The sequence below is a fragment of the Callospermophilus lateralis genome, unplaced genomic scaffold (assembly GCF_048772815.1).
Source record: "Callospermophilus lateralis isolate mCalLat2 unplaced genomic scaffold, mCalLat2.hap1 Scaffold_63, whole genome shotgun sequence".
NCBI classification, from domain to species: domain Eukaryota; kingdom Metazoa; phylum Chordata; class Mammalia; order Rodentia; family Sciuridae; genus Callospermophilus; species Callospermophilus lateralis.
This window is the reverse complement of record NW_027514713.1, coordinates 3,146,291-3,172,466: the sequence shown is the minus strand read 5'-3', so window position 1 is coordinate 3,172,466 and position 26,176 is coordinate 3,146,291. Positions and strand designations below refer to the sequence as shown.

Sequence of the window (26,176 nt, the reverse complement as noted above, 5' to 3'; positions counted from 1 at the left end):
TAAAACAAAGATCATAAGGAACAGAGAATTCTTCACATACCCTCATTTTTAAGATTGTGAGCCAACGTGAATGAAAATGGAAATCAGCAGAAATAACATGACAATCTCACGGGTGAGCAGGCTTCCAAGAAAGAAGTCAGTGTTTGGAGGCAGAGCCAGAGAAGGATCCTCAGCGTGGAGGAACTGAGACATGTGCATGACTTACCTGAACCTTGCTCTCCTAATCAGCAGCAGAGAAATACACAACCTGTTGCACTTCATCCCTGGGTCGGGCTGAATTTTTCCCAAACACCACCAGACCATCCTTAGCACGCGGCGGGAAGGCCACAAAGCAGTAACTTGGAGGACCTCTCGCCATCCTGAAAAGAAAGCACCCATGAGAAAAGGAGCGGACCTGGCACGGAACCTTCCAAGGGCGAGTTCTGCAAACGCTCACCAGCGGGAACAGATTCACCATGGAACTGTGCGCAGTGAGCTCATGAAGCGATCCCAGCTGGCCGGGAAGGTGGGGTGCCTGGAGTCGAACCACAGAGTCACAGAGACCAGATATTGTTTAGTACTCTGTGGGATTAAATGAGCTCAGATTCTCCACACACTGAAGTGGCAGCCAAAAGTGCAGTGGCGTGGGAGAAAGCAAAAGGGATTATTGTTCCTGGCAGAACACACACACACCCACACAGCAGTCTGTCAAAAAAATAACTGAATTAACAAGAATCAGAAATCAGAAAATGGAACTAAAGATAAACTGAAAGAGACCACCCGCCCCTTTTAAAATATAGTATTACTCTACCTCAATGACATATTATTCAAGCACACTTTGCTTTCCCTCCTACCCCTCCAGTGACTCCTGGGCTGGCTAGGTCTCTTCTAAATGACCATTGTGCATTCTCACTTCTTGATCCTTCCATAATTGTTTAATGCTTTCCCCACCCGCCAAGGGAAAATTCTTCCATGCCCAGAGCTTCCTTGTTAATTATGCACCCATGAGGTGCACACAGTGAATTTCAGCTCAGTTCTCAATTTGAGCTCCCAACCATAGACCCAACTGTCTCCCTGTATCCAAAGCTGATTTCAGCCTCTTCCCCCAAAGGGGGCCCTTGCAACCTTCCCTCTCAGAGGTCAGCTCCATCAGTAGAGTATCTGGAATTCAGGAATCATCCCTATCATCTACTTCTCCATTATCCAACATGTCACCAAGTCCTATAGAATCAGTCTCCTAAATCTCTATGGAAACTAGCTACTTCCCTCCATTCTACTGCCACCACCTACACCAAGGCCACCATCATCTCATCATCTCCAGCCTGGACCAGGCAGTAGTCTTTTAAGGGGCTGCTGCAAAACCTCCATTATTTCCCTTCAAAAACATCCTCCACATTGCAGCCAAAGAGATCTTTGCAGAAGGAAGATTTAATCACGTATTTCTGCTTAAAATACTTCAGAGGCTGCCCACCACTCTTATAATAAACATCAAAACTCACTCTCACAACTCCAGAGCACAGGCCTTTTTCCAATTCCCCCAATACCCTCAGGGCCTTTGCACATGCTCCACACTTTTTCCTGAGAATTCCTTTCCATGCTTCCTTACACCAAAATGATTTGCCTAGTTTCTTTTGCAGCTTCACATACCACCAGCTCAAATGTACAGTAATTAATGTCACTATACCATACTGTCTCATAGAATACTGTTTTTTCCCTTTATCTGAATAATTTGTATAATTGCTTTCTTACCAAAAATTAATATTTACTTTCTCCTTCCTCTCTCCAAAAAAACTAAGCAATATGGAAGCAGGAACTGTGTCTTTTTATTTGCACAACCAGCTCTACGCAATGTCTCATGCAGAATAGATGTTCATGAAATAATAGATAAGTGTCCTTTTCTTGTTTTCTAACATCTCACAAATGAAGATGACTTTACAACTCTCTTTCTTCACCACCACACTCCTGCACCTGGCCTGAATGCCCTTGGCTTACTCTTTATGTCATTTCAGATCAGATTCAAAATGTCTTTTTTTTTTTCAGGAAGACTTCCATAAAAGACTGCCGTTTATTCAGCATCCACAAGCACTAATGCATCCATTGTGTTCTAGAATAATGCATGTTTGTTGCTTGTAAATATATTTCCTTATCTGTGTCTAAAAGCTCTCTGAGGATAGGGGCCATGACATCCAAATATAGAAGCCCCACATTACAGGCCCTCAACAACGTTACATGTTGAACCAACCATATTGTATTTTTTAATTGATTTTATTTTTTTAAATATATGACAGTGGAATGCATTACAATTCTTATTACAAATATACAGCACAATTTTTCATATCTCTATATATAAAGTATGTTGACACTCAATTCGTGTCTTCATACATGTACTTTGGATAATGATGTCCATCACATTCCACCATCCTTGCTAATGACCCTGCTTCCTCCCTTTCCCTCTCTCCCCTCTTACCTATCTGGAATTCATCTGGGAGGAATAGATGAATTATATTGTATTTGTATCATCAATTACCCAATTCAAACACTTTTTTCTTTCTTTACTTTTAAAATTTTTTTATATCAGCTATATTGTATTTGCATCATTGATAACCCAATTCAAACACTTTTTTTATTTCTTTTTTCTTTTCTTTCTCCCTTTTTTAAATTTTTTTTATTTGTGAGTCCCAAATACACACCCAGTATTATTTTGTTGTCTATTTGATTCCTGAAATTGAGAAGGGTTTGTTTGATGTATTTAGGTGCCCCATTGTTTGGGGCATAAATATTTATGATTGTTATGTCTTGTAGATGTATAATTCCCTTAAGCGGTCTGAGGTGTACTTCTTTGTCCCTTCTGATTAACGTTGGCTTGAAATCCACTTTATCTGATATGAGGATAGAAACCCCTGCTTATTTACAAGATCCATGTAAATGCTAAGTTTTTAATTAATTAATTAACTAATTTGTTCTACATGACAACAGAATTCATTTCATAGTACACATATGGAGCACCATTTTTCATTTCTCTGGTTGTACAATAAGTAGAGCCACACCACTTGTGTCTTCACACATATACCTAGGCCCCATTCCTTCTCCTCCCACCCTTATTTCGAGTTCCTCCATTACTTGCATGCTCCCTCCCATACCCCCATTATGGATCAATATCCAGTTATCAGAGACAAATTCAACCTTTGTTTTTTTGGGGGGATTGACTTACTTCATTTAGCATGATCTTTTTCAACTCATCCATTTATTTGCAAATGCCATGATTTTATTCTATTTTAATGCTGAGTAATATTCCATTGTGTATATATACCACAGTTGCTTTATCCAGTGAATGGTAAGTTTTTTCTCATCCTTTTACCTTAAGTCTGTAGATGTCCTGCTTATGAGGTCTCTTCAAGACAGCATATTGTTGGATCTTGTTTACTAATCCAATCTGCCAGTCTGTATCTTATTTTTTAGTTGTTGATGGAACTTTATTATTTATTTATATGTGGTACTGAGAATGAAGTAGTGCTTAAAATTTCCCACTGTTACAGTGAAATATTCTGGTTGGCAGCCTCACACATGCCAGGCAAGCACTCTTAACACTGAGCCACAACCCCAGACCAACATTAACACAACTCTCTCATCACTAGATATGTCTACCATACAGAAACAAAACAAAGAAGCTACAGAACTGAAAAACACAATTAATAATTTAAACTTATGAAACATATATAGAATATTTCATCCATCAATGATTTACTATACTTTCTTCTCAGCAGCACATGAATCATTTTCTAAACAGAGCATATCTTAGGCCACAAAGCAACTCTTAGCAAATAAAAAGAAACAGACATAATAACTTATATTTTATCAGATCATAAAAGAATAAAATTAGAAATGAATGATAAAATAAAACATAGAAGCTGCACTAACACCTGGAGACTAAATACCATGTTAATGAATGACCAATGGATAGCATAAAAATTCAAGGTTGTAAGTTAAAAAATGCTTAGAGGTAAATGAGACTAGGAATACAACACATTATACTCTCTGACAAATTGGTTCTTTGAAAAAATAAATTTGATAAAACCTTAGCAAAGCCAACTATGAGAAAGAGGTAAAAAACATAAATACTAAAATCCGTGGTGAAAAAGAAAATATTATCATGAAAAATACTTATGTAAGTATTTTATCACAGAGGATGATCAGAAATTATTTTGAAATTTATGCTCCAATAAAATAGAAAATCTTAAAGATATAACCAAATTTCTAGAGACATATGACCTATCCAAGTTGATTCAGAATGACACAGAAAATATAAACAGCTCAATATCAAGCAATGAATTAGAAGATGCCATCCAAAGCCTCCCAACAAAGAAAAGTCCAGAATGAAATGGATCCTCACCCAATTTGTACCAGACCCACAAAGAACAACTCACACCCAAACTCCTCAAATTATTCCACGAAGCAGAAAATCCGTTCAAACTCATTCTATGAAACTAGTATCATCCTGATACCAAAACCAGACAATGACACATCAAGAAAACAAAAGTTCAGACCAATATTCCTGATTAATATAGATGTAAAATTTTCAATAAAATAATAGCAAATCATATACAAAAAATATACTTAAAAGATATTGCACCAAGACCAAGTGGGGTTAATCCCATGGATGCAAGGTTGTTTCATCCAATAAATGTAATTCACCACATCAATAGACTTAAAATACAAGAAACACATGATTATCTCAATAGATGCAAAAAAAGCTTTTGACAAAATAAAGCATCTATTCATGTTCAAAACACAAGAAGAATTAGGCTTAGAAGGAATATACTTCAACACTGTAAAAGCTATATACATTAAACTCATAGCCAACATCATTATAAATGATGAAAAATTGAAAACATTCCTTCTAAAACCTGAAATAAGATGGGCTGTCCTCTTTTATCACTTCTATTCAACATAGTGCTGAAAACTATAGCCAGAGGTATTAGGGAAAAGAAAGAATTTAAATAGATATGAATAGGAAAAGAAGAGCTCAAACTATCTCTATTTGCAAAAAGAATAATCCTACATTTAGAAGACCCCAAAATTGTACCAGAAAACATTTAGAACTCTTAAACAAATCCAGTGAAGTACCAAGATATAAAATTAACATGCATAAATTAACTGCATTTCTATAAACCAATGATGAATCAGCCGAAAGAGAAATTATAAAAACTGTCCTAATTCACAACAGGTTAATAAAAAAAAACACCTTTGGAATCAATCTATCAAAACAGGTGAAAAATCTCTATAATAAAAACTACAGGGCTGGGGATGTGGCTCAAGCGGTAGCGCGCTCGCCTGGCATGCGTGCGGCCCGGGTTCGATCCTCAGCACCACATACAAACAAAGATGTTGTGTCCGCCAAAAACTAAAAAATAAATATTAAAATCTTCTCTCTCTCAAAAAAATAAAAAAATAAAGTAAAAACTACAGAACACTAAAGAAAGAAATTAAAGAAAATGTTAGAAGATGTAAAAATCTCCCATGATCTTGTACAGACAGAATTAATATTGTCAAAACAGCCATACGACCAAAATACAATTCCTATTAAATTCCCTATGACATTCTTCATAGAAACAGAAAAAGAAATCATGAAATTCACTTGGTAAAATAAGAGACCCAGAATAGCCAAAGCAATTCTTAGCAAGAAGAGTGAAGCAGGAGGCATCACAATACCGGATCTTACACTACTTTACAGAGCCAAAGTAACAAAAAATGGCACGGCACTGGCACACGACCAGAGACCCTGTGCCTACCATAAGAAACTGTAAGCCCAACTCTCCATGGTATTGGCTAAGGAACCAAGTTCCTCAACAAGATTCCAGAAGCATAATAAGCAAAATCGAGAATCAATAAATAGGAAAATATCAAACTAAAAAGCTTCTTTAGCAAAAGAGGCAATAAAAAAACGTGAAGAGGAAGCCTACAGAATGGGAGAAACTCTCAAAGACATCTGTACTTCTGCTGAAGCATTAATCTCCAGTATATATAAAAAACTCCAGAACTTAATAGCAAAGAAACCAAATAACCCAATCAGTAAATGGGCAAAAGAATTGAACGGGCACATCACAGAAGAAGAAAAATAAATGGCCAACCAAGATGTGAAAAAAATTTCAACATCTCTACTAATTACAGAAATGCAAATTAAAACTACATTGAGGGAGAAGAGAAGATGGCTGCGAAAGGAGTGCAGCACTCTCATGTACTGCGTCACTGAGCAGGAAAAAGACAAGGTAGAATGGATAAAAGCTAGCTTGTTAGGAATTTCCAGCAAAATTGGGGTGCTCCGAAACCTAGAGGAAGGATTTCCATTGCATAAGGACCTGCTACTGGAGCTCAAACGTGAGAGATTTGTCCGCACGGAGGGTCACGCTGCGTATGCAGCAAATCGCCCCGCGGCCAGAGTCTGCGGCGCTCGCTGGGAAACGACGGTAAGATAACAATGCAAAGATACAGCACTACGGATTCTGCAGGCTCCCGCCAGCTGTGCAAATACTGTACTCAGAGCTGAATTCTGGGCTTGAGACGGGGAAGGAAGCCATCCAATTCGGTTCTCCACATCAGTCAGACCACAGAGGAAGCCAGCGGCCACCATCTTGGAGAGCTGACGTCATCATCTCTGTTTTTTTTTTTTTTTTTGACTGATCACAGCTCTTTCAGCTATAGATCAGCGGGGAAAACTTAAGGGCCCCTCCCATCTCTCCTGTGAGCGCAATAGCCAGACTGAGGGCGGCACGGGAGCCGGCGGGAGCCGCGGCTGTGGCGAGGGAGCCGGCGGGAGCCGCGGCTGCGGCGAGGGAGCCGGCGGCAGCCGGGGCAGCGGCACGGGAGCCGGCCGGAACCGGTGGGAGCCGCAGCAGCGGCGCAGGAGCCGGTGGGAGCCGCGGCGGCGCTGGCACAGGAGCCGGCCGGAACCGCGTGGCGCGGGACTCCCAGCTACCGCTCCCACAAATGCTGACAACTGAGGTCTCTTGCACAGACTCGCCTTGGCGTGGGACTCACGGCTACCGCTCCCACCAGTGCTGACAACTGAGGTCTCTTGCATCAGATACGGGGGCGTGGCTACCAGAAGGTAAGCAAATTTGCTGGGGGTTCTCAGCCCCAAGCTCTACAAACTTAGGGCCTGAGGGAGGCAAACAAGGAGAGTGTGCCCAGGCACTAATGAAACAGCTGCTCCACGCGTGTGCAAGGTAGGCGGAACTGTGACCACCGACAAAACAGGCCCAGTGGACTGCCAGACACATCGCTCCGGTTGGGGGAGGGGCAGAGCCGCCGGGCGCCTGCAAGTTACGCAGACCTGCGAATCACCAGCAGATCAGGCCCAGCAACCGCGGAGCGGCAGAGCCACCCCCAAGCCTGCAAGGTAGGGGCACTTGCCACCCACCGGCAGGTCAGGCCCAACAATCTGCGGAGGGGCACAGCTGCCCCACGAGCCTGCTAGGTAGGCAGAACCCTGACCACCGACAGAGCAGGCCCAGAGGCCAGCCAGACACATTGCCCCACCCCGGTTGGGGGAGGGGCAGAGCTGCCAGGCGCCTGCAAGGCAGGCAGACCTGCGACTCACCAGCAGATCAGGCCCAGCAACCACGGAGCAGCAGAGCCACCCCTGGGCCTGCAAGCTAGGTCCACTTGCCACCCACCTGCAGGTCAGGCCCAACAAACTGCGGAGGGGCACAGCTGCCCCACGAGCCTGCTAGGTAGGCAGAACCCTGACCACCGACAGAACAGGCCCAGAGGCCGGCCAGACACATCGCCCCGCCCCGGTTGGGGGAGGGGCAGAGCTGCCGGGCGCCTGCAAGTTAGGCAGACCTGCGAATCACCAGCTGATCAGACCCAGCAACCGCGGAGCGGCAGAGCCATCCCCGGGCCTGCAAGGTAGGGGCACTTGCCACCCACCGGCAGGTCAGGCCCAACAAACTGTGGAGGGGCACAGCTGCCCCACGAGCCTGCTAGGTAGGCAGAACCCTGACCACAAACAGAACAGGCCCAGAGGCCGGCCAGACACATTGCCCCGCCCCGGTTGGGGGAGGGGCAGAGCCGCCGGGCACCTGCAAGTTAGGCAGACCTGCGAATCACCAGCAGATCAGGCCCAGGAACCGCGGAGCGGCAGAGCCACCCCTGGGCCTGCAAGATAGGCGCACTTGCCACCCACCGGCAGGTCAGGCCCAACAAACTGCGGAGGGGCACAGCTGCCCCACGAGCCTGCTAGGTAGGCAGAACCCTGACTACCGACAGAACAGGCCCAGAGGCCGGCCAGACACATCGCCCCGCCCCAGTTCGGGGAGGGGCAGAGCCGCCGGGCGCCTGCAAGTTACACAGACCTGCGACTCACCAACAGATCAGGCCCAGCAACCACGGAGCGGCAGAGCCACCCCCGGGCCTGCAAGGTAGGCGCACTTGCCACACACCAGCAGGTCAGGCCCAACAAACTGCGGAGGGGCACAGCTGTCCCACGAGCCTGCTAGGTAGGCAGTACCCTGACCACCAACAGAACAGGCTCAGAGGACCGCCAGACACATCGCCCCGCCCCGGTTGGGGGAGGGGCAGAGCCGCCAGGCGCCTGCAAGGTAGGCAAACCTGCGTCTCACCAGCATATCAGGCCCAGCAACCCGCGGAGCAGCAGAGCCACCCCTGGGCCTGCAAGGCAGGCGCACTTGCCACCCACCGGCAGGTTAGGCCCAGCAACTCTCGGAGGGACACAGCTGCTCCACGCACGTGCAAGGTAGGCGGAACCGTGACCACTGACAAAACAGGCCCAGTGGCCCGCCAGATACATCGCCCCGGTTGGGGGAGGGGCAGAGCCGCCACAAGCGCCTTTTAGGTAGACAGACCTGCAACCGACAGACAGAACAGGCCTAGTGGCCAGCGGAGGGGCAAAGCCGCTGCTCACGCCTGCAAGGTAGGTGGACCTGTGACCACCGAAAGAACAGGCCCATCGAAAGTACAGGCACAGCGGCCTCCCGGCATGGTAGGCACATTGCCTCAATTGGAGGAGGGGCAGAACCACCGCCAAAGCCTGCGAGGGAGACTTTGCAGCTATACAAGAGCAATGTAAATATATAGGGGGAAAAATCAATAACACAACAATTTCACCAAGCAGAAAGAAACGCGATCAATATGAAAAGACAAGGAAAGAAAGGACCACAAGCAATGCAGGTCAACTCAACTTTAGAAGAGGTAATATCTGCAGCAGATGGAATGTCAGATAAAGAATTCAGGATATACATGCTTCAGATGATCTGGAGTCTCAAGGAAGACATTAGACAGCAAAATCAGACAATGAAAGACCACTTCGACCACTTTGACAATGAATTACATAAACAAATCCAAGAAGCAAAAGATCAATTATACAGGGAGATAGAGGTTATAAAAAACAAACAAACAGAAATCCTGGAAATGCAGGAAACAATAAACCAACTTAAAAACTCAATTGAGAATACTACCAGCAGAGTAGAACACTTAGAAGATAGAACATCAGACAATGAAGACAAAGTATTTCAACTGGAGAAGAACATAGACAGCTCAGCAAAGCTGTTAAGAAACCATGAGCAGAACATTCAAGAAATATGGGATAACATAAAGAGACCAAACTTAAGAGTCATTGGGATACAGGAAGGTACTGAGGTCCAAACCAAAGGAATGGGCAATCTATTCAACGAAATAATACGAGAAAACTTCCCAGACTTGAAGAATGAGACAGAATCCCAAATCCTAGAAGCCTACAGGATGCCGAATGTGCAAAATCATAAGAGATCCACACCTAGACACATTATAATGAAGATGCCCAACATACAGAATAAGGAGAGAATTTTAAAAGCTACAAGAGAAAGGAAGCAGATTACATTTAGGGGTAAACCAATCAGGATAACAGCTGATCTTTCAACACAGACTCTGAAAGCTAGAAGATCCTGGAATAACATATTTCAAACACTGAAAGAAAATGTGTTCCAACCAAGAATTATGTATCCCACGAAATTAAGCTTCAGGATGGAAGATGAAATTAAAACCTTCCATGATAAACAAAATTTAAAAGAATTTGCAGCTAGAAAACCATCTCTTCAAAACATCCTCGGCAAAATATTACAGGAAGAGGAAATGGAAAATATCAATGAAAACCAACAGCGGGAGGAAGGACAGTAAAGGGGGGGGGGGGAATAATCAAAGAGGAAAACAAACCATGTTTAGTAACATAAATAAACAAATATGGCTGGAAGAACAACCCATATCTCAATAATAACCCTAAATGTTAATGGCTTAAACTCACCAATTAAGAGACACAGGCTAGTAGAATGGATCACAAAACAAGACCCAACAATATGCTGCCTTCAGGAGACGCATTTGATAGGAAAAGATATACATAGACTGAAGGTGAAAGGTTGGGAAAAATCATATCACTCATATGGACTTCGGAAACAAGCAGGAGTGTCCATACTCATATCAAATAAAATAGATTTCAAGCCAAAGTTAATCAAAAGGGATGAAGAGGGACACTACATACTTCTCAAGGGAACCATACACCAACAAGACATAACAATCATAAATATATATGCCCCAAACAATGGTGCAGCTATGTTCATCAAACAAACTCTTCTCAAGTTCAAGAGTCTAATAGACCACCATACAATAATCATGGGAGACTTCAACACACCTCTCTCACCACTGGACAGATCTTCCAAACAAAAGTTGAATAAGGAAACTATAGAGCTCAATAACACAATTAATAACCTAGACTTAACTGACATATATAGAATATACCACCCAACATCAAGCAGTTACACTTTTTTCTCAGCAGCACATGGATCCTTCTCAAAAATAGATTATATATTATGTCACAGGGCAACTCTTAGACAATATAAAGGAGTAGAGATAATACCATGCATCTTATCTGACCATAATGGAATGAAATTGAAAATAAACGATAGAAGAAGTAAGGAAAAATCATGCATCACTTGGAGAATGAACAATAGGTTACTGAATGATCAATGGGTTATAGAAGACATCAAGGAGGAAATTAAAAAATTCTTAGAGTAAATGAAAACACAGACACAACATATCAGAATCTATGGGACACATTGAAAGCAGTTCTAAGAGGAAAATTTATTGCTTGGAGTTCATTCCTTAAAAAAAGAAAAAACCAACAAATAAATGATCTAATACTTCAACTCAAAATCCTAGAAAAAGAAGAGCAAAACAACAGCAAAAGAAGTAGAAGACAAGAAATAATTAAAATCAGAGCTGAAATTAATGAAATCGAAACGAAAGAAACAATTGAAAAAATTGACAAAACTAAAAGTTGGTTCTTTGAAAAAATAAATAAAATCGACAGACCCTTAGCCACGCTAACGAAGAGAAGAAGAGAGAGAATTCAAATTACCAGCATACGGGATGAAAAAGGCAATATCACAACAGACACTTCAGAAATACAGAAGATTATCAGAAACTATTTTGAATCCTTATACTCCAATAAAATAGAAGATAGTGAAGGCATCGATAAATTTCTTAAGTCATATGATTTGCCCAGATTGAGTCAGGAGGATATTGACAACCTAAACAGACCAATATCAATTGAGGAAATAGAAGATACCATCAAAAGACTACCAACTAAGAAAAGCCCAGGACCGGATGGGTATACAGCAGAGTTTTACAAAACCTTTAAAGAGGAACTAATACCAATACTTTTCAAGCTATTTCAGGAAATAGAAAAAGAGGGAGAACTTCCAAATTCATTCTATGAGGCCAACATCACCCTGATTCCTAAACCAGACAAAGACACTTCAAAGAAAGAAAACTACAGACCAATATCTCTAATGAACCTAGATGCAAAAATCCTCAATAAACTTCTGGCGAACCGGATACAAAAACATATCAAAAAAATTGTGCACCATGATCAGGTAGGATTTATCCCTGGGATGCAAGGCTGGTTCAATATACGGAAATCAATAAATGTTATTCACCACATCAATAGGCTTAAAAATAAGAACCATATGATCATCTCGATAGATGCAGAAAAAGCATTCGACAAAGTACAGCATCCCTTTATGTTCAAAACTCTAGAAAAAATAGGGATAACAGGAACATACCTCAATATTGTAAAAGCAATCTATGCCAAGCCTCAGGCTAGCATCATTCTGAATGGAGAAAAACTGAAGGCATTCCCTCTAAAATCTGGAACAAGACAGGGATGCCCTCTCTCACCACTTCTGTTCAACATAGTTCTCGAATCACTGGCCAGAGCAATTAGACAGACGAAAGAAATTAAAGGCATAAAAATAGGAAAAGAAGAACTCAAATTATCACTATTTGCAGATGACATGATTCTATACCTAGCAGACCCAAAAGGGTCTACAAAGAAACTATTAGAGCTAATAAATGAATTCAGCAAAGTGGCAGGCTATAAAATCAACACGCATAAATCAAAGGCATTCCTGTATATCAGTGACAAATCCTCTGAAATGGAAATGAGGACAACCACCCCATTCACAATATCCTCAAAAAAAATAAAATACTTGGGAATCAACCTAACAAAAGAGGTGAAAGACTTATACAATGAAAACTACAGAACCCTAAAGAGAGAAATAGAAGAAGATCTTAGAAGATGGAAAAATATACCCTGTTCATGGATAGGTAGAAGTAACATCATCAAAATGGCGATATTACCAAAAGTTCTCTATAGGTTTAATGCAATGCCAATCAAAATCCCAACGGCATTTCTTGTAGAAATAGAGAAAGCAATCATGAAATTCATATGGAAAAATAAAAGACCCAGAATAGCAAAAACAATGCTAAGCAGGAAGTGTGAATCAGGCGGTATAGCTATACCAGACTTCAAACTATACTACAGAGCAATAGTAACAAAAACAGCATGGTACTGGTACCAAAACAGGCGGGTGGACCAATGGTACAGAATAGAGGACACAGAAACCAATCCACAAAACTACAACTATCTTATATTCGATAAAGGGGCTAAAAGCATGCAATGGAAGAAGGATAGCATCTTCAACAAATGGTGTTGGGAAAACTGGAAATCCATTTGCAACAAAATGAAACTGAATCCCTTTCTCTCGCCATGCACAAAAGTTAACTCAAAGTGGATCAAGGAACTTGATATCAAATCAGAGACATGGAGTCTGATAGAAGAAAAAGTTGGCTATGATCTACATACTGTGGGGTCGGGCTCCAAATTCCTCAATAGGACACCCATAGCACAACAGTTAATAACTAGAATCAACAAATGGGACTTACTCAAACTAAAAAGTTTTTTCTCAGCAAAAGAAACAATAAGAGAGGTAAATAGGGAGCCTACGTCCTGGGAACAAATCTTTACTCCTCACACTTCAGACAGAGCCCTAATATCCAGAATATACAAAGAACTAAAAAAATTAGACAATGAGATAACGAATAACCCAATCAACAAATGGGCCAAGGACCTGAACAGAAATTTCTCAGAGGAAGACATACAATCAATCAACAAGTATATGAAAAAATGCTCACCATCTCTAGCAGTCAGAGAAATGCAAATCAAAACCACCCTAAGATACCATCTCACTCCAGTAAGATTGGCAGCCATTAGGAAGTCAAACAGCAACAAGTGCTGGCGAGGATGTGGGGAAAAGGGTACTCTTGTACATTGCTGGTGGGACTGCAAATTGGTGCGGCCAATTTGGAAAGCAGTATGGAGATTTCTTGGAAAGCTCGGAATGGAACCACCATTTGATCCAGCTATTCCCCTACTCGGTCTATTCCCTAAAGACCTAAAAAGAGCACACTATAGGGACACTGCTACATCCATGTTCATAGCAGCACAATTCACAATAGCAAGTCTGTGGAACCAACCTAGATGCCCTTCAATAGACGAATGGATAAAAAAATGTGGCATTTATACACAATGGAGTATTACTCTGCATTAAGAAATGACAAAATCATAGAATTTGGAGGGAAATGGATGGCATTAGAGCAGATTATGCTAAGTGAAGCTAGCCAATCCCTTAAAAACAAATGCCAAATGTCTTCTTTGATATAAGGAGAGTAGCTAAGAACAGAGTAGGGACAAAGAGCATGAGAAGAAGATTAACATTAAACAGAGATGAGAGGTGGGAGGGAAAGGGAGAGAGAAGGGAAATTGCATGTAAATGGAAGGAGACCCTCAGGGGTATACAAAATTACATACAAGAGGAAGTGAGGGGAAAGGAGGAAAAATATAAGGGGGAGAAATGAATTACAGTAGAGGGGGTAGAGAGAGAAGAGGGGAGGGGAGGGGGGAGGGGGATAGTAGAGGATAGGAAAGGCAGCAGAATACAACAGACACCAGAATGGCAATATGTAAATCAATGGTTGTGCAACTGATGTGATTCTGCAATCTGTATATGGGGTAAAAATGGGAGCGCATATCCCACTTGAATCAAAGTGTGAAATATGATATATCAAGAACTATGTAATGTTTTGAACAACCTACAATAAAAATTAATTTAAAAAAAAAACTACATTGAGATTGCATCTCACTCCAGTTAGAATGGCAATTATCAAGAATATAACTAATGATAAATATTGGAGAGCATGTGGGGAAAAAAGGTACATTCATACATTTCTGGTGGGAATGCAAATTGGTGCAATTATTCTGAAAAGCAGTATGGAGATTTCTCAGAAAACTTGGAATGGAATCACCCTATCACCCACTTATCCCACTGTCAGTTCAAACTCAAAGGACTTAAAATCAGCATACTATATTGACACAGTCACATCAATGTTTATAGCAGCTCAATTAACAATAGCTCAGTTATAGAACTAACCTATGTGCCCTACAACCAATAAATGGATAAATAAAATGTGGATAAATGGATAAATAAAATATCATTCAGTGATAAAATGAATAAAATTATGGCATTTGCTTTTAAATGGATGGATATGGAGATATCATGCTAAGTGAAAAAAGCCAATCCCCCAAAAAATAAAGGCTGAAGGTTCTCTTTAATATGTGGATGCTAACACACAATAAGGTGGTGTTGGGGGGGGGCAGAAGTTCACTGGATTACATAAAAGAGAATGAAGAAAAGGATTGGGGTAAAAGAAAAACAAAAGGGACTACTGAGTTAAACAATGCCCTACAAGTAGCCCTTCAGGTAATGCACCCAGTGGACTGGTTGTCTAAGGCTGTTTTGGTAGCATCTATAGAAGAAATAGAAGGCATAATCCTACAATGCAACTTGAGAAGAGCAATTCTCCACAGTTCTGAACAATATCTTCCTTCCACACTGTTTTCTGACAGTCTTCCTTGATATAGGATTAAAACTCAAAGAGAAAATGTGCTACACCTGCCCTTAGCCTAACTGTGAAAAATTCCTCTGCAAAAAAGAATGAGATGCTATCATTGGGGGCCCATGCTTTCAGCAGCCACGGGGGTTACGAAATAGGCTCAAACCATCTGAGAAATAATCCATTCTCTCAAAATAGCTAAAACGTAGGACGTTATTTTTAATCACAAATAAATTATAAGTATTTGAAGTGAGATATGCTAATTAGCCTGATTTAACCATTCCACAACATATACCTGTATCAAAACACCACATTATATTAGTATATTAATAAACAACTTAATTTAAAAAAAGAAAAATCTGTTCTAGGGCTACTCAGTTGGGAAAATAGCAGTTGGATCCCTTCCTCACTCTTCATACTAAAATAAATCCGCAAAACATTTCTTATCCTGAAACATGGTAGACATTTTCCTTCTCTTTACTAACCTCCCTATTCAGAATGATACATCACAAAGGAAACATTAAGAAATAAGTATTACAAATTACCCTTGGACCAGTTTTCTAACTAGACTTGTTAATGGAACTAGAGAAAATTAAAGTTGGCTAGCTTCATCATCTATTCTAGGTAATTCACTGCCAATTCACTTACTTATATACCAAACTTCTTTTTATTGGTTCAACACTGAAAGCTATAGGATAACATTAAACAACCAAAAACAGATAAAATAAATGCTTAAAGCTGAGATATACTACCCAGCAACAATCATTAGCTTTTCAAAAATTTAAAATATTTGTGAGGATTTAACAGATGCAAAAAAAACTACATATTTTACAGATTCTATAATTATAAAAGACCATAGAGATAATAACCTACTTATTACTTTTGAATACATGTTATAGTTCTAAGACAGACAAGCAATCTTTCAAAATCAAACTATACTATGTGTGGTTAGTGAGTTTCTGTCTTATAATATACTAGTGGTAAGGTTTTCCTGAAACTTGATAAATAACTAGGAGACTTCAAATGGAACTACTAGATATTTGACATTTACTTTTATTTTTACTTCATTTTTTACAGGAAAACTGCATAAATCTTAAGAACTCTGTGTATTGTATAACAGTCCTATCATAAAAGATATATAATTACTCAGAAAAAAAAGTAACAAGCTTTCCGTTGGCTCTTAGCTTTTATTAAGTTAGCACCATAAACACTGCAAGCAATATTCTTGAACTTGTTTAAAATAAATTATCTAATTACTTTTCTACTTTTTCTTAAAGTCCATAAGAATATGAAACAATCATATGTTAAAAAACTAAATGTTCATGTTAAATGAAACAAAATAAAAAAGAAACCATTAATAGGTTATTACCAATCCTCCAATATTATGAAGTAAAATATTTTCCTACAAAGGTATACTCACAGAATAAGCAATAATTCTTTTTATTTTTTAAAGAAATCAAAATAATTAAGATTCTTGAATAACTTTAAAGTATACTCTAAGAAACATGTCAACTTTGGTGACTAACACAATACATAATTTGCATTCACTGAACAGCATTTTTGTGATCTGATTTCTTTTTAAATTTATTTTTTTACATATGACAGCAGAATGCATTACAATTTATATTACACACATAGAGCACAATCTCTGGATGTATACAAAGTATGTTCACACCAATTCTTGTCTTCATACATGTACTTTGGATAATGATGTCCGTCACATTCCACCATCCTTTCTATCCCCCTGCCCACTCCCTTCCCCTCCCACCCCTCTACTCTATCTAGAGTTCATCTATTCCTCCAATGCTCCCTCTCCCTACCCCACTATGAATCAGCCTCCTGAAATCAGAGAAAACATTCAGCATTTGTTTTTTTTTTTTTTTTTTAGGATTGGCTAATTTCACTTAGTATTATCTTCTCCAATGCCATCCATTTACCTGCAAATGCCATGATTTTATTTTTTTAATTGCTGAGTAATATTCCATTGTGTATATATATGTCACTTTTTTTATCCATTCATCTACTGAAGGACATCTAGGTTGGCTCCACAGTTTAGCTATTGTGAATTGTGCTGCTATAAATATGATGTGGCTTTGTCTGTGTAGTATGCTGTTTTTTAAGTCCTTTGGTATACGCCGAGGAGAGGGATAGCTGTGTCAAACGGTGGTTCCATTCCCAATTTTCCAAGAAATCTCCATATTGATTTCCATATCGGCTGCACCAATTTGCACTCCCACCAGCAATGTATGAGTGTACCTTTTCCCCCACATCCTTGCCATCACTTATTGTTCTTTATCTTCATAATAGCTCACATTCTGACTAGAGTGAAATGAAATCTTAAAGTAGTTTTGATCTACATTTTTCTAATTGCTAGAGATGATGAACATTTTTTCATATATGTTTATTGATTGTATATCCTCTTCTGACAAGTGTCTGTTCAGGTCCTTGGCCCATTTATTAAGTTATTTGTTCTTTTGGTGTTTAGCTTTTTGAGTTCTTTATATATCGTAGAGATTAATACTCCATCTGATGTGTGAGGGATAAAAATTTGTTCCCAAGATGGAGGCTGTCTATTCACTTCACTGATTGTTTCTTTTGCTGAAAAGAAACATTTTAGTTTGAATTCATCCCATTCATTGATTCCTGATTTTAATTCTTGCACTATAGGAATCTTTTATTAAGGATGTTGGGGCCTAATGCAACATGATGAAGATTAGGGCCTACTTTTTCTTCTATTAGATGCAGGGTCCCTGATTTAATTCCTAGGTCTCTGATCTACTTTGAGTTGAGTTTTGTGCATGGTGAGAAATAAGGGTTTAATTTCATTTTGTTGCACGTGGATTTCAGTGTTCCCAGCACCATTTGTTGAAGAGGCAATCTTTTTTCCAGTGCATGTTTTTGGCACCTTTGTCTAATATAAGATAACTGTAATTTTGTGGGTTAGTATCTGTGGCCTCTATTCTGTACCATTGGTCTACCAGTCTGTTTTGGTTCAAATACCATTATGTTTTGTTACTATTCTTCTGTAGTATAATTTAAGGTCTGGTATAGTGATGCAACCTGCTTCATTCTTTCTGGTAAGGATTGCTTTAGCTAGTCTGGGTCTCTTATTTTTCCAAACAAATTTCATTATTGCTTTTTCTATTTCTATGAGGTAAGCCACTGGGATTTTTATTTGATCACTTGACAGCTTTTTTACACATCAAAAATAGTAAGTAGTTCTTTCTTCCCCCTCCAAGCCAAAGAACAACAAAGGGTTAAAAATAATTTATACACAGGACTTTATTTCTTTATTGAAAGTATTTTAATATATAAGTAGCTATTATATCTTGCAAAACTAAAATTAGTCAATAACTAACACTAAGAATTTGGGGATGGTTTCAGATAATTTGCAACTTATTTATTAATAAAAATAATGAGATATTCTTCAAAAATAGAACTCTCACTATTTCTTAACAGCATGTCTTCAAGGCAGGAAACAGTTGTTCTTGCAAGTAATATCTACATTTTATCAGGGAATATTAAAAGTGGTAGATTTTCACTCATTATTTACAAATCCCTAGTAGACCTGTTCTAAATGATTCATTCTTCTTGGAGATAAAACTATACACAGTTTCCATTCCAAAATTTTAGATAACTCTCAATTAAAATAATGTTTAAAACTTTCACATTAGTTTTTACTTATTTACTTACATAAAATTAGAAATGTAAAAAGAAAAAAGTAAAGAATGCAAAATGTTTAGATTAATAAAGAACTGAAAATCATGACTGATATCAGAAGTAATTCATATTTATGCAGTTACTTAAAAAATTAAAGTCAAGACACACCACTGAGATACAAAAGAATATTCTTACCATCTTTTATTATGATTCTGAAATTTGTACTATTAAAAACAAATCTTAATGCCTGACAATTATGTTAATGAGGCACTTACTAAACTAAACTTATACCTCAGAATACTTAGATATTTCATCATTAAGACTTTGGGTTTTTCAACTGGATTTTAAAAACTCTATCTCCACTAGACTGGGGATGGAGTTAAGTGGCAGAACACTTGCCTAGTGTGTGTGAGAACCTGGGTTCAATCCCCAGCATGGCAAAAAAAAAGAGATTCATCCCTAACAATTATATTTACCCTTAAGCACCTTGGTGATCTATAAACTTTCAAAAAAACATCATCCATAACTGATTCATGAAAGAGGTATATAATATTGTACTGAGCAAGATAATGGTTTTATCCTGGATGAACTTACGTTATAATGGAACAGGCTGAGACTTTCACAAAATCTATAAGTTAAAATGTATTTTTCTGTACTGATAGAAAGATACACTACAAATCACTTTTCTCATGTCTTAGTTTTTTTTATTCCACACTTTCACAAGCAATTTAAATTTCTTTTATTTATTATTCTTCAAAACAAAAAAGAATACTGGATAAGAGGTAAAGGGGTTAAAGATGTAAGTAAGCTATAAAACAATGCAATATATTCCAGAGCAAAGTATAATCAATACAGAAATATGGCAACTTTAGTGACAAAACATGTAACATAAAGAGACTTGGACTGGAGGACAAGCTGATTTCTAATCTGCTATGTATGCAAATACAGGTCACTTGATTAAAAAAACATTAAAATTAACTTTATAACAACAAATTATAAAACATCAAATTGATAAATATTTTAATTCCAAGTTTTTATTTTGAAATATATTAAAATGTTGGGGTTCTATGTTTATTTTGCCATCCTTATTGTTTTACCTACTAGTTTCCCAAAACTTTACAGAATTTTGCTTCCTGGTCTCAACAAAAAAATTTGGGAAAGATTTAAGATTGAAATGTAGAAAACAAACTTTAAATCTATCAGAAGAAAAATATAGGAGTTCATAAACTTGGTATAAACTAGGAATTCCAAGAAAACATAGTAAAACAAAAAAGGTACAAACCATAAAGGAGCTGACAAATTTGACTACCTTACAATTAGTCTGTATGGCAAGAGCAGATGGAGTTGGCACATTTCATCTTATTATTGCTTATTACATCTAAAAACTCTAGAGAAAATGGATGAAATGGACATCAGAAAGCTCTAAAAAGTGGAAATGAAGTAGGACTATATGAAGACCTCAGGACTCAAGAAAAGAACTGGCAGTGAGTAGCTGGCTTTGCTTTCTTTGCTGCCTATATAACCCAGACTGGCAAAGCAGCTTACAGTTCAGAATTTAAATGAAGTGGTACTCACTCCTGAAACAAAACAAAAAATATAGAAAAACAACAACAAGATGAGGCTGCTCTCTGTATACAAAGGCAAAGAGAGGACAAACCCAATGAACACAATCTTTGTGACAAGAGCCAAAAACCGTAAAAGAAAACAGTGGTCCTTCCCCAACATTGTGCAGATACTGGCAGAATAGGGTAGGAATAGGTACAGAGTCCTAACCACTGTCTCACCTAGGTAGTAACAAGTAACAAGATTTAAATAGAAACTAGACCTCGATAATAAAACTAATACTGAAAAGATCCTACAATTAACTTAAAATAATATGTTTACCAAAAATCAGGAAAATCTCAACTCAGAAGAAACACAAAGTAGAGAGACAATATGAGAGACAAAGATTTTGGAAAAATATGACAAGACTTTCAAAGTACAAAGTCAAAAGGTATAAAAAGTCTTCAAGGATCCTTCAAATACCCTTGAAACAAATGAGAAAATAAAATGTCTTATCAAAGAAACACAAATATTTAAAAAATAGAAGTTTAGAGTTGAAAAATTCAATAACCTAAATTAAAAACTCATTAGAGGTGCTCAAGAGGAAAATGTAGGTAATAGAAGAAACAATGAACTAAAAAAGAGATTAATAGAGGGCTGAATGTAGCTCAGTGGCAAAGCATCTGCATCACATTTGCTTAGCCCTGAGTTTGACCCCCAATTCCAAAAGACAAAAAAATTAACCCCACCAAGAAAATATAGAAAAATAAAAAAGAGAGCAATAGAAATTATTCAAACTGAACAACAGAGAAAAAAAGAAATCTCTCGATCCTGTGGGACAACATTAAAAGATCTAATAGTCTGGTCAATGAGTTCAGTAAGGAAAGAAGAGAGGGTGATGGATTCAAGAAATAAAGGCTCAACCTTTCCCAAATCTGACAAAAGAAAAATTCACAAAAAAAATCTGATAAAATCAACAGATTCCAGAAGCTGAGAAACACCAAACAAGGTAAGCACAAAGAAATCTATAATAAGGCACATCATACATAAACTTCCAGAAACTGATGACAAAGAAAGGATCTTAAAATCAGCGCAACAGAAACAACATTTTTCACATGAAAGAACAACAACTCTAATGGGGTGGGTTTCTCCTTAGAAACTATTAAGGCTTAAAAACAGTGGCAGTGCATTTATCAAGGCCTGAAAGAAAAGTCTGACAACTCACAAACCTGTTTCCAGAAAAAAAAGTCCTTCAGGAATGAAGATGAAATAAAGACATTCTCAGATTTTATGCAGAAAGGAAGCAATAGTAAGTCATTCATACAATATACAAATATCCAGATAAAACTGCAACCTGAACACATGTAATATTAATCCAACTCCATTTGCCCTAAGTACCATATATACATATTCTCAGAGAAATAATCAGTTGACTCTATACTAAGAAAAAACCCTTGAGAGACAAGCAAATGAAAGCAGTGTGACATCAACCTCGAGTGTGACCTGAGTTTATGAACACAAATGCCACCCACACCCTCACAACCAAGGTTGATGGAGTTCTCTCTAGCAGAGTAATACAAAATAAATTGGGGGTTCCCTTCCCTGTTGCTCAGGCACTTAAGTGATTGAACACAATCACCTTCCATTCCCAATCAAAACAGAAACAAAATCAAAACCTTAAATAACCCAGCTCTACAACAACAACAACAAAAGCTGTGGAGATAAACAGCACCAACGCCAAGCAAGCAAATATAAAAAGAGAAGAAAAATTTCAAAACTCAGCAAATGTCTTGCTTTGACACAGAAGACAGGAGAAATCATTATTCAAAAGTATATGACCAGTGTTTTATAACTTCAAAATTAATAGTAGAGAACAATTAATTATAAGAAAAGATCCTTATCCTTATATAACATGGATCTGAAAAGTTAGATCCATGTTTTTAGCAATGACAAATTACTGAATTTTTTTCAAAGTTGATCAAAATTACTTTTTGGCTGAATACCAAAAAAGTATTTGTTGTCTGTATTAACCATTTCTCCTGATTATAAATCTTAGAATTATATAATTATGTCTCATAAAAGAAAATTTTATATTCAAGTCTCAATAAAATCATAATTGCTGCTAGACCTGATGGTCCCTCTTGAACCACAAAATAGATCATATCTCATATTACCATTAATTTATACAAGATTCCTAACAAGCTAGGTAGTCTTTAAACAATAAAGAACCAATGAAAGTCTATGAGCAAGGAAATAATATGATCAGAGCAGCATGACAGAAAATTTGCAAATGAGATTAATTTGCCTTCCCATAGTTAAAAGAAAAAAGGAGGGAGGGGGGGTAATAGTATCCACACTGATAAAATCAGAGGAAAATTTAAAATATATTTAATTTAGTTAAATACTGGGAAACTTACCAAAAAAAAATAAAACGGAAATAATTTAAAAAGCTATTAAAATTACAAAATTGAAAAAAGTAAGAAAAGGAGGGTTAAAAATAAAACTTGAAAGTGAGTTTTTTCCCACATGCTTTGCTTTACTTCCTGCTTTGTTCCTTCTATAGCCCAATCCAAAAGGCCATGATAGCAGTCTTTCAATCTGTTAGAATCTGTGAGATGGACAGTGGGAAAGGATAGAGGTTATTGACTATGTAGTTTCAGTTCATCAATGTTTTCTTCACTTGTTTTCCTCGCTTAATAGATACTGGAGATGATGAAATAGAGAAAGCGCTATTAAGACTGCTGAAAACAGAAGAGTTGCTTGACTTGTACTGGAGCTACAGGCTGAGATAGACTGGATTATTGGCCGTAGTCTGCCCCCTCCCTTGGAGCACCTGCAGGGTGCCTCCCACTAAAGATGGAGGGTCCTCCCTGTCTCTTGACTTGGAATTCACCCAAGACACATGCTTTGGATATAGAAATATGACAAAGTAGAGGCCTGAAATGTGTTTGCTGTGTACCTCTTTCATGATCATTAAAACAATATGGCCCTGCTAGCCCACTAGTTCCAGAAAGAGGACCATGGATTTTTAGTTCAGGAATCCAGGCTGAAAAATGGGCAGCCCAAATCAGAGCTTCCCAGTTACACCTGAGCCTAGAGCTTCCTGATGGTGATACCTCAATGCATGTGTTCCCTTGAGGGACTTTGAGACATTGTGGCTCCTTATTACACAATATTATCAAGGCAATAGCTAACATGTACACAGGCCACAGTGATGCATTCATTAACTGAACATCTTATGTGATTTTTGTGTTTTGGATAATGAATTACTGCTCTAAAGTAAAAGTCACAACAAGGGGGGGCAGTTTATCTACATCCTCGGTGGTGTACCTGTGAGTTAAGTTCCCTGGCCCTGAACCTCCCCTTTCCACTTCCCACTTCCCACGTCACCTCTCCTTTCTGTCCAACTCAAAACAGGGCACGTGGAGCCCGACCCACACAGTGCGAAGATTAGCAGCCAGTGGGAATATCTGACCCAAGAAGAACCAATCAGAGGCTGTGTTAAGTGTCTTTCTAAAGAGTAGAAAATGATGAAGAGGTGGGGAAGTCCCGTCCCCAGAACTGAGAGCTCTGAAACCATGAGCCAGAATAGAAACCTTCCTCCCTTAAGTTGTTTATGTCAGGTGTTTTGGTCACAGCAACTAAAACATGACTAATAAATCGCTTCTATTCCCTTATGCTTTTAAACTGCTATGTCAAACTTTAAAATCTCATTGTAGAGTTTTTGGTCTTTTTTAAATCTCAAACTATAACAGATTTCATTTACGTGAAAATGCATATATACGTGTTCATCCATAAAAATTAATGAATACCACTTTTATAGGATCTAAAAGGTAAAATGTCTTCTGAGAAAATCTTTAACTCATGTGACAGAATAAAAACTTTTTAAAGTGCTCTGTGCATTAATTACCTTCAGAAATTCTATTTCAGCAAACTTAGAAGGATTCTCTTTGAAGTTTCAAACAAGGAAAATTTAGATTTTCTTCTTGTGTAATGCCTACCACAGAGTCAGCACTTGCTGTATGCCTCCTGGAGGATTTAAAAGCCCACTGCACTAGTACATTTTATTGTTATTCACACACAAATAAAGAGCAGCAGAGAAGAGCTGGAGTAAACCGCCAACTGGTAAAACCATCTCAAGTAATGAAAATCCTAAGAATAAACCCTGGGTGAAGAGAAAACTAGCAGGAGGAAAAAAATCTAAATGTCAAAAGTAAAGAAACAAACAATAAAAAAATTATTATTTTTTTAAAAAGATGTTTCCACATGGGATGCTATTTTTTAACCTAATTCTTATTGCTGAAGACTCTGAACTAAAGTTTTTAGTGGAAAAACTGTATGACAAAAATCATATACATTTTAAAAAAAATATTTCACGTTGAAGAAATCTTTCGATGGCTAAAAAAGTGTACTCTCCTGATAGAAATAAAAAATGGTGCAGAATCAGAAACAACACCTTTGTGCTTATGCAAAACATGAAGTAAGACTCAGAGTCATGGAAAAGACAAGGTTAGTTTAAAATCTTTATTGACCAAATGCCATGTTTGCATGTGGTATTTTTAATCATACCTTTTAAAATCTTCATTTGTATTCCATTTGGAGTCTCAGAATCAGTAAAATCTCAAATCTAAAGGAAAGAGTTCATCTTTTTTTACCCAATACCATGTATATATAAAATACATATATTAATTTTTTTTCATTCCAACTAGAGAAACATCACAGACTTCATGGCTTCCCTCCAAAGACTCTACCAGTCAGGCTTATTGGCTAAATTCCCATTCTACTCAAACATCTCTCCAGTTTGCTTTTCTTTGTCTTTTTCACATTTTAACTACACTGATTGTTTACTACTGATGCTTGGCACTCCCCTCTGAGTGAGTCAGATTAAAAAGCAGCCTTAATATTCACTAAGTGATACTGGAAAAAATGACTTGCTCCATCATACACTTCACTTGCACAAACCCCTACAAATCTGGATTTGCACTTGAGTCTGTTCAAGTTCTTCTGTACAGTGAAAGGCCAATTCAAGACCCTCTGTGCTCTTGGCCAAAGCGTCTGCCTATAAAGCTTAGCACCTCATACTGGCTCCAGAAAACTCATTTCCAAAGGAGTAACAAATACTAAATGGCCTATTTAGAAAGTCCCATAAAATCTGAAACAGAACGGGGAGAGTCTGGACTGGCAGATTCAGGATTGCAGGCCATCAGGTAGGAAAATGCCATCTCCGCCAAGGCCCCCTCTACCTACATGAGACAGGCGGGCTGCCACGCACCCGCTGTTTCCCCTGATTGGAAACGATGGTGACCTTGGTGATGACCACCCAACCTAACTTGTGGACACTGCCTTTGCAGCCACTCCTCATGTGCAGCTTAGGGACTGTAGAGGGGCACGGGGCTCACCATGGCAGAGGTCACCCTGGCGTTTCCCTCGAGAAAATGCCTTCCATGCCAGCCATCTCTCCTGTAACTCAACCCACTCTGAAGAAAGAAATGACTTCTTAGCTATGTAGGTGGCCTGGTTTTAAAACAAGTTGCCTAGTGTGCTCTTGTCCCCTGCCAGACATTGGCACTCTGCACGTTTAAATATTTGCTTGGATGCATTTCTCCTGGAGTCCTTGTTCTTAGCACAACTAAGAGGTGCTCAGAACATGCTCAGGGCCTCACTTTCCTGGAGGATGGTCCAGACTGTGGAGCCAGAGCGGTTATAAATTGTG

General features: G+C 38.6%; 1 protein-coding gene across 1 annotated transcript in view; it reads right to left on the bottom strand.

The window, feature by feature from the left end:
- Window positions 1-220: 220 nt before the first annotated feature.
- LOC143389512 (ankyrin repeat domain-containing protein 50-like) overlaps window positions 221-26,176 on the bottom strand; it is a 52,521-nt gene continuing 26,565 nt past the window's right edge. Inside the window, exon 2 of the mRNA XM_076842523.1 lies at window positions 221-359. Within this exon, the coding sequence (XP_076698638.1) occupies window positions 221-359 (139 nt within the window). The remainder of the gene's footprint in view (window positions 360-26,176) is intronic.